At 45.7% G+C, this 10,724-nt stretch overlaps 1 protein-coding gene across 7 annotated transcripts in view; it reads left to right on the top strand.

Annotated features, from left to right (window-relative positions):
- The first annotated feature begins 3,545 nt into the window (after nucleotides 1-3,545).
- The window catches only part of LOC142852086 (ELMO domain-containing protein 2-like), a 63,063-nt gene continuing 55,884 nt past the window's right edge, over nucleotides 3,546-10,724 (top strand). For 4 of the 7 annotated variants that reach the window (XM_075976490.1, XM_075976489.1, XM_075976484.1 and 1 more), the window contains exons 1-3: nucleotides 3,546-3,671; nucleotides 4,817-4,964; nucleotides 6,899-6,927. In XM_075976490.1, the coding sequence (XP_075832605.1) occupies nucleotides 4,823-4,964; nucleotides 6,899-6,927 (171 nt within the window). In that variant the 5' untranslated portion in view covers nucleotides 3,546-3,671; nucleotides 4,817-4,822. The other 3 variants (XM_075976487.1, XM_075976485.1, XM_075976486.1) reach the window with 3 other exon arrangements.

Genomic DNA, 10,724 nt, shown 5'->3' with positions numbered 1-10,724 from the left:
CGTGCTAGACTTTTCTCTGAGTGCGATCAGAGAGTTAGTCTGATTTATCACCCAGATGCAGCCCATTCAGTCTGCTGGACTGCTGTTCAGCTTACACAATGCCTGGCCCAACAGTGACTTTCTTAAAACATGGCAGCTATGTTACATCAAGATGGTCCAGCGCTATCTGCAAGAGCCACCTCTCTTTCCTGGGCTACCTAGGGTCAACAGAAGACACAAGAGGAGATTAGGATTTCTGCTTCCTTTGTTTCACAAGGAAAGATGACATTTCCTGTGTTCTTCAGGAATTTGTCACTGCCTGGCATTTGGTTCTAGCGAGCACTGGACCAAGCCGAGGGCTTTCATTTTGACTGTCTTGTTGAATCTACATGAAGGGCACGTCTGTGTCTCACAAAGGCATTTGACTTTAAGATGGTAGTGACAAGGACCGTAACCATGCCAATTCTAATTTTGTAAAGTCGAGAGTTATGTATTTTTTCTTATTTCTTCCTCCGCACTGTCATCACTATTGGTTGATGCCCTGTAGATCACGCCGCATTATTTACATCAAAGGCTTGAGTGTCTGTGGACTTTGGTGTCAGATGGGTCCTAAGGAAAATCGCTCATAAAGCCTGAGGGATGACACTTCCTTCCTGGGACAAAGTTTTCTGCATCCCAAGTTCATGTGAGTTCATGCACAAAAGAACAGTGCTGTTTAAAATTCGGGTCCTCTGTGGAGCAGATGCTTGAGTTGTAACAAGGAGATGGTTTAGTAACTATTTCGGGCAGGTCTCACCATTCAGCAGGCTCTCAAATCAACAGCTGTATGGTTTTTCCATCTTAAGAAATGGAGATACAACAGTGTGGCTAAGAATTAGAATGGAAGGCTGGAAAGACAATTTGGTGAGTGTTTGCCATCGTCAGCATGGCTGCCTGAGTTTACAGCCCCAGCAAGGATGTGCGAATTCTTCTGGATCATCATGTACTTCACACAGTCCTAGAGCTTGGGAGGAGAAGACGGGAATACTCCTGTAGCATGCTCCCCAGCCAGGCTATCTAAACTGGTGAGCTCTATGTTTGGCTAGAGATTCCGTTCAAAAAATAAGGTGTAACTGAGGAAGATGGCCAGGTGCCAAACTCTGGCACCCCTCCACCCCCACACACAGGTAGCCAGACTTCATTACAATGTAGCCTTTGGCTCTTTTAGGTATAAAGCCTGAAAGGGCCCACAGTTAAATAGAGAGACCTAGAGAAGATGGTCCCATTTTCACCTATCTTAGAACTGCACTACTTCTTAGCTGGCCCCATAGAAGAAGAAAGCCAAAGAGAAAAAATGCAATGAGCATCTTCTCCTGGGAACAGTGGGGGTTTAGTATATACAAACGAGCACACACACACACACACACACACACACACACACACACGCAGGCACACCCAGAAACAGCTACAAAAAGAAACAAAAATCAGGCTAGGGAAAAATCTCTTAGTGGAAGGAAACTGGCAGCCAGTTCCTGGGCAGGGATGCAGCTGGCCTGCAAAGATCCAGGAGCAACCAGGGCAGACAGAGATTTCTTTTACGTCTCCCCTGCCTCTACACAGAGAACTGTGGACCTGCAGCCCCTGTGCCTTCGGTGGGCTCTGGGTTCTCCCCCTACTCCATTCGTTTGACAGCTTTCACAATTGATACAATTTTTTCACCTTCTGGGCATTCCCATTGTCAAGATTTGCCACTCAGGGCCTGCTTAGGAACCTGTAAATCTGGATGTTCAGAGGCTACAGAAACAGAACCACTTACTGCAGGAGCCTACAGAAGAGAAGGAAGGCTGTCTTCAATACTTCTGCAGAGGCTTGGCTCCTGAGACTTCTCTTCTTTCTTCCCTGGGCTCACTTGAACCACCTCTAGGATGTGACCAGCAGCTGCAGGCAGAGGGACTCTTCACTCCAAGACTGTGCCTTCTAGCTACAGAAGGGAATTATCCCTGCAGCTGTTCCAGCCGCCTCCACCCACTCTGCTCTAGACTTCCAGACCTGTGGCTTCTGAGTTTGAGTCTCCGGGCTTTGTTACCTTGCTGGCCCAGTGACCTGCTAGAGCTGTGTGCTTTCAGAAGCTGTAGGAGCTCTACTAAGAGTTCAAAAGTCTCCATTTAAACAGTAAAATCCTGCATGACAATGGTTTAACGTAGCTTTTATCTTCCTGTTTGTACTCTCTGCCACCTGCCCACTCCATCCTGGAAGGAGGGCCCGACAAGAACTTGATTGGGGACAGAAAGGAGATGGTTTGCTTCCTCTGGGACGAAGATGGTGGTTTATGTGTCTTTCATGCATTTCTGTTCTACAAATAGAATCTACCTTTAAGATGATAGTTGAGTAGCGGCAAAGGGTGTACCGCTCACTTCATTTGAGTTAACCAGGAGATGAATGGAGCACAGACAAGACATTGGCTTGAATATTTCTGGAAGTATAAGGAACTGAGCAAGGGAAATAGGGAGCCAGGAATCTTGGTTGGGTGGGAGGATTCTTCAGTTATTTACTTTTTGAAACAGAAACTTACTTGTGTTGCCCTGCCGGCCTTGATGTCCCAATCTTCTGGCTGGGATCACAGGCATGCAGTACCATGCCCAGTTCAGGGATTTCTTCTGTTTCATTTTATTTATAACATAAGATGTCTTTTGTACTTGATCTTTTTTTCCACTTTGCCCTTCTCTAACCCTCTGGCCCCTCACTGCTTCTTAAGCATTTAATACATTCCTAATCCAACACCTCTCCACTTACTGCTCACGTGGGTCAGCCTTCCTCCTGAAGGGGTCCGAGCACGCTCCCTTGCTCCCTCCCATAAAAGCTTACTCTTATTGTGCTGACTCTGCTGTACCTAGCTCCTTCCTGTACTCCCTAATCCCCTTTGCCTAATCTCCCTAGTAGCGAGCAGCTTCACCCGATACAATGTTTTTGCCGGTTGGTTTTGTGTGTAGCCCCTTGTAGAAGACAGTCTAGCACAGTATACCAGCTAATAAACTGTACCTTTTGAGGTTTTAAAAATGTGCACAAATTATTCCTCCAGTAGAAACAATATTTAAGAAATGAATAATAATAAATGAATGAGAAATGAATAAAATAACTTTGATAAGTTAATCGTTCAATGTTCTTCTTCAGAAGGAAAAAGTCCAAACTTCGCAACTTCTCGTTGCACACACAGGCCACCCAAATTCCTTTGCAACATCCATAAAGTCCAGTCGAGCCAAGTTTCCTTTGTTTCTCATAAAGAGGGGAAATAATCACTTCTCAGATTAGGAAATGTAGGTGAAAGTGCTGTAGTAACACCCGAGGCAGAATAGTCTTTGAAACCCGGGAGCAAAGTTTCCAGGCCAAGTCCACCGGGACCACGTTGACACTGGGCGTGGCAGCCCGCCCCCCGTTGCCAGGGGAACCGTCTGGCGTCCGGCGCACCAGCGGCAGGCCCGCCTTCCGCGCCAGCGATAGGCGGGAGCGAGGGCCAATCGGAAGAGGATAAGGAGGCGTGGCTCGGAGCTCGGCACCGCCTTCCCCCGCCCCCAACCCCGGCCTCCGGTGCCGACTTCCGGGTCGCAGTGTTTGCGGGGAGCGCTCGGCATAGAGCGTCGTTTCCGTTGCCGGTGTTTGCAGCTGGCGGAAACCGAGGCAGCGCCAGCTTTTCCTAGTTCTCCCGCTCCTGTGAGGTGGCTGCTGTTTTAATCTTCTCTCACCCTGCGTTGCTGGCGTGCGGCCGCGCAAGCCTCGCGGGGGTCCCGCGCTCACCCGCAGGGGGCCGGGGCCGTCGAGGCTTTGTGCTGCGTTCCCGCGCGCGAGAGGGGCGGGACGGCGCGGTCCCCACGGGGCTCGCGCACGACATCCCGGGGCCCGCGGTCGCCCGGACGGCCTGCCGGTGCCTGGCACTTCTGCAGCCTCCGTCCCGACGAGCGCGGACGGGATGCCTCATTTTAAAGACCCAGATCCGCGCGTCTGGCACCGGCACCCAGTGCCCTGGCCTGCGGGGATTGCGAATTTGACAGCTCCTCGGGCCCCGGCGCAGAGAGGGTGTGTCTGCGAATCCCAGGCCCGGAAGGCAGGCGAGGAGCGGTTTCCTTTCGGTCCCCGGCATCCCTCCTCCCTTTCGTTTAGCACTCGAAGAGTTTTCTTCTAAGACCCAGTTGTATCAAGTGTGTAGGTTTTGCGGGATTTAAAACAAAACAAAAAACTTTTTTTTTTTTTTTGGCATTTCTGCCCTTCGTCTATTGACTGGAAAAATCATGAGTTCGTCAGGATGCCATCTGCTCGGTTTTCAGCCTGTATGCTTCAGTTTGTAAGCCACTTGTGCTGGCGTCAGCTGACCGAGACAGCTGGGACACGCTCTGCACCCTGGCAAGAAGAGCTCATTCTTGGGGAAGCCACATGTGATGTGTGGTTGATTTGAAATTGTTGCTCGGTTCGTCTTTTTATTCTCAAACTGTTTAGTTCCAAGTTTGAAGGGATGAAAAACAAAAGAATCCAAAATACGAAATACTATTATTTGGTAAAAATGTAAGGTAGTTGTTCTTTTAAGCCATTAAATAATTTGGCCAGTTTTTTTCCCTATTTTTTTTTTTACAATTTTTAAAAAAGTGAACATTTGGCCCAGAGATAACTTGACCATTTAGTTAATTAGTATTTGATTTATGCTGTTTATTGTTTCCTTACCTGACTGATTAAACAGTCACAAAATAAGACACCATGAAATAAAAGGTTTTGTTATTATTTGGGATTTGGGGAGTTGGATCAGCTTAATTTGTTTTTCAGTTTTAAAAACCCCAGTTTAAGGCCGTTAAGCTTGTGTTCTATCCTCCAGGACAACATGTTTATTTCTCTGTGGGAGTTCTTCTATGGGCACTTTTTCCGGTTTTGGATGAAATGGGTCTTACGACAGATGACTGGGAAGTGTGAACTGCAGCGAATTTTTGACACCTATGGCGGCGCACAGAGGACATACAGGATAGGTAATGCTACTCAAAAACCGAAAAATTCACGATTAATAAAAACGTAATTGAATGCTCTCTGTCTACCCAGTGGTAATGTACTTGTGTGTTCTGATTAAATCATCGCAACTGAGTTTCTTAAGCTTTTTGGTCCTTGAGTCCTTTTAACTGAACACTGAATGATTGTATATGAAAAACTATTTATAGCTACCCAAAGAAGAAATATTTTGAGTTTCTTAAAAATATATCAGTTAGCCTGGCAGTGGTGGTGCATACCTTTAATCCTAGCTCACAAGAGGTAGATCAGGAGGATCTTTGTGAGTTCAAGGCCAGCCTGGTCTACAGAGTGAGTTCCACGACAGCCAGGGCTACACAGAAAAGCCCTGTCTTGAAAAATCAAGCAAACAAACAAAAAAGCATCGGCTATTCTTCAGATTATGCTTGCAATAGTTTACTGAAAATTATTCTTTCTTCCATTTGAAACTTTACACAAATATATGGTGAAACGATTGGAAGAATCAGGATCTTTTCCTACATCGTGGCCTCATTCTTCTCACATCCTATTCTTATTCACGAATGGGCAAACTGCTCATTAGTCCTAGAAAAGGTTACCAGAACCGGCCAGGGCCAGGCTTGTAGAGATGGCCACATGGCTGCTGAGCACTTGGAGTGTGCGTGCCGTCAACAGGGCCAGGCTTGTAGTGTGCATGCCGTCAACTGAGTTGTGCTGTACCCATAAGGTATACACTGGATCTCAGAGTCATGTAAAAATTGTAAAGATGTCATACCTGTATGTAATATGTTGAAGTGATAATTTTTTGGATCTGTTAAGCTATAGTAATATAAATTAAATTTCTAATTTGATGTAGCTGTGGAAATTTTATACAATATATATACATATATATGTATATATATACATACACACACTCACACATACCTACCTACCTACCTACATACATACATACATGGGCTTATTTTGGCTTGTGTTTTCCAACATTTAATTGAAAGTATTGCTCTGACTTCAAACTCAGATAGTTGAGAAATGTGATTTGAAGTTAGTTTAGGTGTAGTAAGAAAGACCTGGGCAGAGCCACAGCAAATGTTGCTGTGTTAAGTGGAAAATCGAGAATTAACCAGTTCCTATTTTATGTTGATCAAGATTGCCTCAAATGAGGAATCATGACCCTTAGGGCCAAGGGAGTGAGGCCTGGGCAGTGGGCCCTGTACCCAGGGTGGCGCTGGAAGAATGGCAGGAGCATTTCATGGCCATTCTTTGATTTTCCCTCTTGCCTGCTCAGAAGACCCACACACCTCTTGATACAGGTCTCTTTGGGCTGCAATGGTTGGCGCTTTATAATTTTTGGGAAGAGCATATTCAAGGCTTTACTTTGAGGCAGAAAGCATTTTTCTTAAAATTCCCAAAAGGAGAGCATTCTCAGTGTACCAGAAACTTTTTGTTTTTTTTTAACAGACCAACACAGATATTCTTGTCATTCTTGGCACAAAGGCCAGGATACAGAGAGAGGCTGTTTGCTCTTTGCATGGTACAGGAAAGGTGGCGAGGCCGTCCGGCCTCTGCTCCTTTGTTCCTGTGCTGTTCCGTCGCTGGCCACTCACTCGGGCTGGCAATGGAGAGAAAGTAGTGGTTTTGAGTGCAGTCTTCAGATGAATTTCTGAGAGCTGAGCTGTGGGCAGACACTCTCACTATGGCGGTCTGCATAGAAGCAGAACATTCTGGGGAAACGGGTTGACACCAGCTTGGTACTGTGTTGAGGGGAGATCGTTCTACCTTCATCTTGATCCTATAAGATCTTGAGATGATTGCCCTGTTGTTCATGTGGAAATTGTATCTTAAACTGTGAGAGTGACTTTTCGTTGCTTTTATATTTTTACTATTTGATTTTGGTCTAATGCAGAAAATACATTTAAGTGGTAACTTTTTTTTTTAATTTCAGAAAACTCCTTGACATATTCCAAGAGTAAGGTAAGGGCATATTAAAATGCTAATTCTACAAATCTTAACATAAGCATATATTTTTCTTTAAAAAAGATTCAACTGTGTCCTCTTCTGAGGCTTTGCCTCTTTATTTTGCAGTAGCAGTTGGTAGCTTTTGGAGACCAGCATCTTAGGAAAGCCCTCCCATCACTGTGTCCTCAGGGTAGCTTGTGTGAGAGAAGAGCAAAGCGATTCTGGCTGGAGCAAACCTTGCATGTTTACCTTTTGACCCAAAGCGAGTCCCGACGTGTGCCATGTAGCCGCCAGCTTTTGCCATCTAAGAAACAAAGCCAAAGCTGCAGGAGCATAAAGCAGGGTTGCACATGTGTGCTCATGCACATGTGGGCCAGCTGCAAAGACCCTTTATCATGTTGGTGTCACGGTCTCAGGTGTGTTCCACCTGTCCCATTATAGGCCCCAGGTGTGGGATTCAGTGTTGGCAGAGGGAGTGGTCTCTCAGTGACTCACTGGAAGCCTGACAGTGTCCTCTCCATCTGCATTCCCGGTTTACCTCAGTGGTCAAGTGCAAAGCAAGGAGTCCGCAGGTGCAGTCTGACTCTGTGAAGCTAAGGCAGACAAGTGGTTGCCTGAGTTGCAGTGGTGCAGAGTCAGGACCAGTACACCAGTCTGCCACGTGCAAGCCACAGTGTTTGATGCTAGCGTTAATCAGATCACAGTGTTCTGTGTGTAAGAATTACTGGGGTAGCAGAGACAAGCGTACAGGCACGTAGGTCATTATTTAACGCTGTTAAGGACGATGGCCAGCATTCACAGTGACAAAAGGGGTAGTAAGCACGTAGAGATGATTGCTCACGGTAAGATTAAATATTGTTTCCACATTGTTAGTTCAGTTTCCTGTGTGTGCATCTGCTTTAGATATCCGTATATGTTTGTACTTGGTCCTGTTGTAAACTGTGAATCATAAATCATAGTATGCACATGGACATGGCGCAGTCTGCAAGTGTTGATAAGAGTTGCTGACTCACGCTGGAACAGAAGGGTGGTGGGTTCTGCACGCTGAATGCTTCTTTCTGGAGAGTTGCCGCTCAAGTGGGTGCTTACTAGTTCCGGTACAGCCTCACGATGAACTGTGTGAGAACAACTTACATAGATAAACACGGGGACACTGGGGAGGGCATAGAGTTGTCTTTTGTTCAGAACCCAAAATGATTGTTTTTTCCTCTGAGAATGCGGCATCTGAAAAATTGAAAGTTTCTGCTCTGGTTCTCACGCACGTACACACACACACACACACACACACAGAGGCAGATCTCCATAGCAGCCTGTGCATTGTAGTGGGCCTTCTTGGACACATCATCTCTCAGGGCTGTCAGGACAGGTTCAAATGCAGCAGCTCCAGCCCTCTGGAGCTTGTTGGAATGTAGGCACTGGGCCCCACTCCAGAAATCCTTGTTTTGCTTCTGATGTGTTGGTTTCCTGGTGACCCTGGGTCCTGCAGGTCAGGTCAGGGCCATGCTAGGAGGTTCAGCCCTGTGTCTTGCCTACTCCCATTCTTTCTGTAAGAAGCCACGTGGACCAATGGATGCTAAGCAAGTTGTGTTTCTTTGTATCGTAAATCTGGGAATATTTGAGAAAGAGCCATCCTTTGACAGGGGCTTCCTTGTGGTCTGGAAACCACATTGTGACAATGTAATAGTCCCTCATACCACACCTTCAGAGCCAGCATTGCCCCAGCTCCTGAGGAGTGTGTCCTCTCAAATGCTTTGACACCTGGAGCTTCACCTGCCCCTACGTTGCTCATGGTTGCATCTGATTTAGCTCTTGTCCTGTTCCGTGTCATCACCACTGTGCTGCCGCTCCAGACCGCCACACCACCTGCCATCGGGCGGTGTGCCATGAGAGCCGGAGTGCTTGTTCTCCCAGTGAAAGCTTAAGGGACCCCGTCTCCAGTTTAATCAGTTCTGAAGTCAGGAGTGCTCTGACCACTCTCTGCTTGGAATAGTAACCCGCAGCCTCCCCTCCCTGTCCTTTTGCCTTCCTTGTTGTGCAGTATTTTACTCTAGTTCTCCATTTTCTCCTGCCCTGAATGAAGCATGGTGTTTGTAATTTGCATCTGTGTCCCTAGAGCCTGCACCAGTTCCTAGCGAGTAGTAGTGCTCTGAGTACAGACAAAGCGGAGATGAGCGGTTTGTAGCCGCAGGGTCTCCACATGGGCATGTAGTGTTTGCTCCCTTTGCTTGTTCTCCTGGAGAGGTACAGGATCTGAACTCAGCACCCATGCAGCAGCAGAACCGCTGTAATGAGGATCAGCTGCAGCAGCAGCATCTGGTCTCAGAAGTTATTAGTGAGATTTTATGTGATAAACTAAATATCAGCAGGATAGGAGGTAAGATGTTGGTGAACTCTCAACGAGGATTTCATGACTGCATTTCAGCATCCTGCAGTGTCTGCAGTGACTGATAAAGAAGTAAAATTGATGCTGAGTGATTATCGCCAGGAGAGAAGTCAGGAGTGGCACGGAGAAGGAAGGTGTAGAAATGACAGAGCAGTGATTATCGCCAGGAGAGAAGTCAGGAGTGGCACGGAGAAGGAAGGTGTAGACTCGACAGAGCTGTGTTTCTCACCTCCCTGATGCTGCCACCCTTTCATACAGCTCCCCATGCTGTGGTGTCCCCAGCCATAGAATCATTTCATGGCTACTTCATAACTGTAATTTTGCTATTGTTATGAATTGTAATGTATATATCTGATATGTGACCCCTGTTTAAAGGTCGTTTGGCCCCAAGGTGGTCAAGACTCCACAGGAGTGTATTAAATAAGCAGAATAATATTCTAATTTCACCTTACTTACTAGTTTCTTTAAAGATGTCACTTGAAATGTTAAGGTTGTATTCTTATGCTATCACCATTAGAAAAGTAAAATACTGCTCGGTGATAGTAGCGTACACTTCTAATCCCAGTACTCGGGAAGCAGAGGCAGGTGACTCTGTAAGTTCGAGGCCAGCCTGGTCTACAGAGTGAGTTCCGGGACAGCCAGGACCACACAAAGAAACCCTGTCTCAAAAAACAAAATAAAACAAAAAACTGTAAAGTAAAATCCTGATGTTTTGTAGGACACTATAAAGAGAATAGCTAATACTCCACATTCAGTTAAATAGTAGATGCTTTGTTGCCTTGAAGCCTGAAATCCAAAGCACGTTTGTTAGTACAGGGAGATGGGCTTGCCAACGTACACATGCAATTTGTGCATATTTCACACATTATATTTACTTTAAGAGAAAAATCTCATTCTGGTCTTGTGTTATTTCCATCGACTGGCTCTGCGTTTTATTGCACGAGAAGAAATCTGGACAAAAACTCTGATTTTATTGCTTCCTACTTGTTGGCCTTTGTGCAGTTGGCTTGAACCTCATCAGTACCACGTGATGGTTTTACGACTAGAGGCATTAATATGAAGGCAGCATAAGAAAATCCATCTTGATAATATTGATGATGATATAGTTAAGCCAGGGGACAAACATCTATGAAACTCTCTTATGTATTAAAATGCTTTGCATTCCCAATGCTTGTTATGAATAACAGCAATTTATTCTATTAAGGCTTATCCCCAAAAGTGATCTCAAAGTATGGCTGCCTTTTATTGTAAATTGTTTGACAGTTGAAACTTCTTTGATTGTTAAAAGTTAAGTCTCACTTACTCAGTTACAGACTATGGACTGCTTATAAATTATCTCCTATGGCTGCTAAAATATGAAAAATTTCAATATCTGGAGTATAAGCATAGTATTGATTCCATTGGTCAAAGAATTTTGTTGGAAACAGAG

This window comes from Microtus pennsylvanicus, chromosome 6 (genome assembly GCF_037038515.1).
Source record: "Microtus pennsylvanicus isolate mMicPen1 chromosome 6, mMicPen1.hap1, whole genome shotgun sequence".
Classification (NCBI taxonomy): domain Eukaryota; kingdom Metazoa; phylum Chordata; class Mammalia; order Rodentia; family Cricetidae; genus Microtus; species Microtus pennsylvanicus.
Note: the sequence above shows the minus strand (reverse complement) of the source record. Positions and strands in the feature narration are given on the sequence as shown.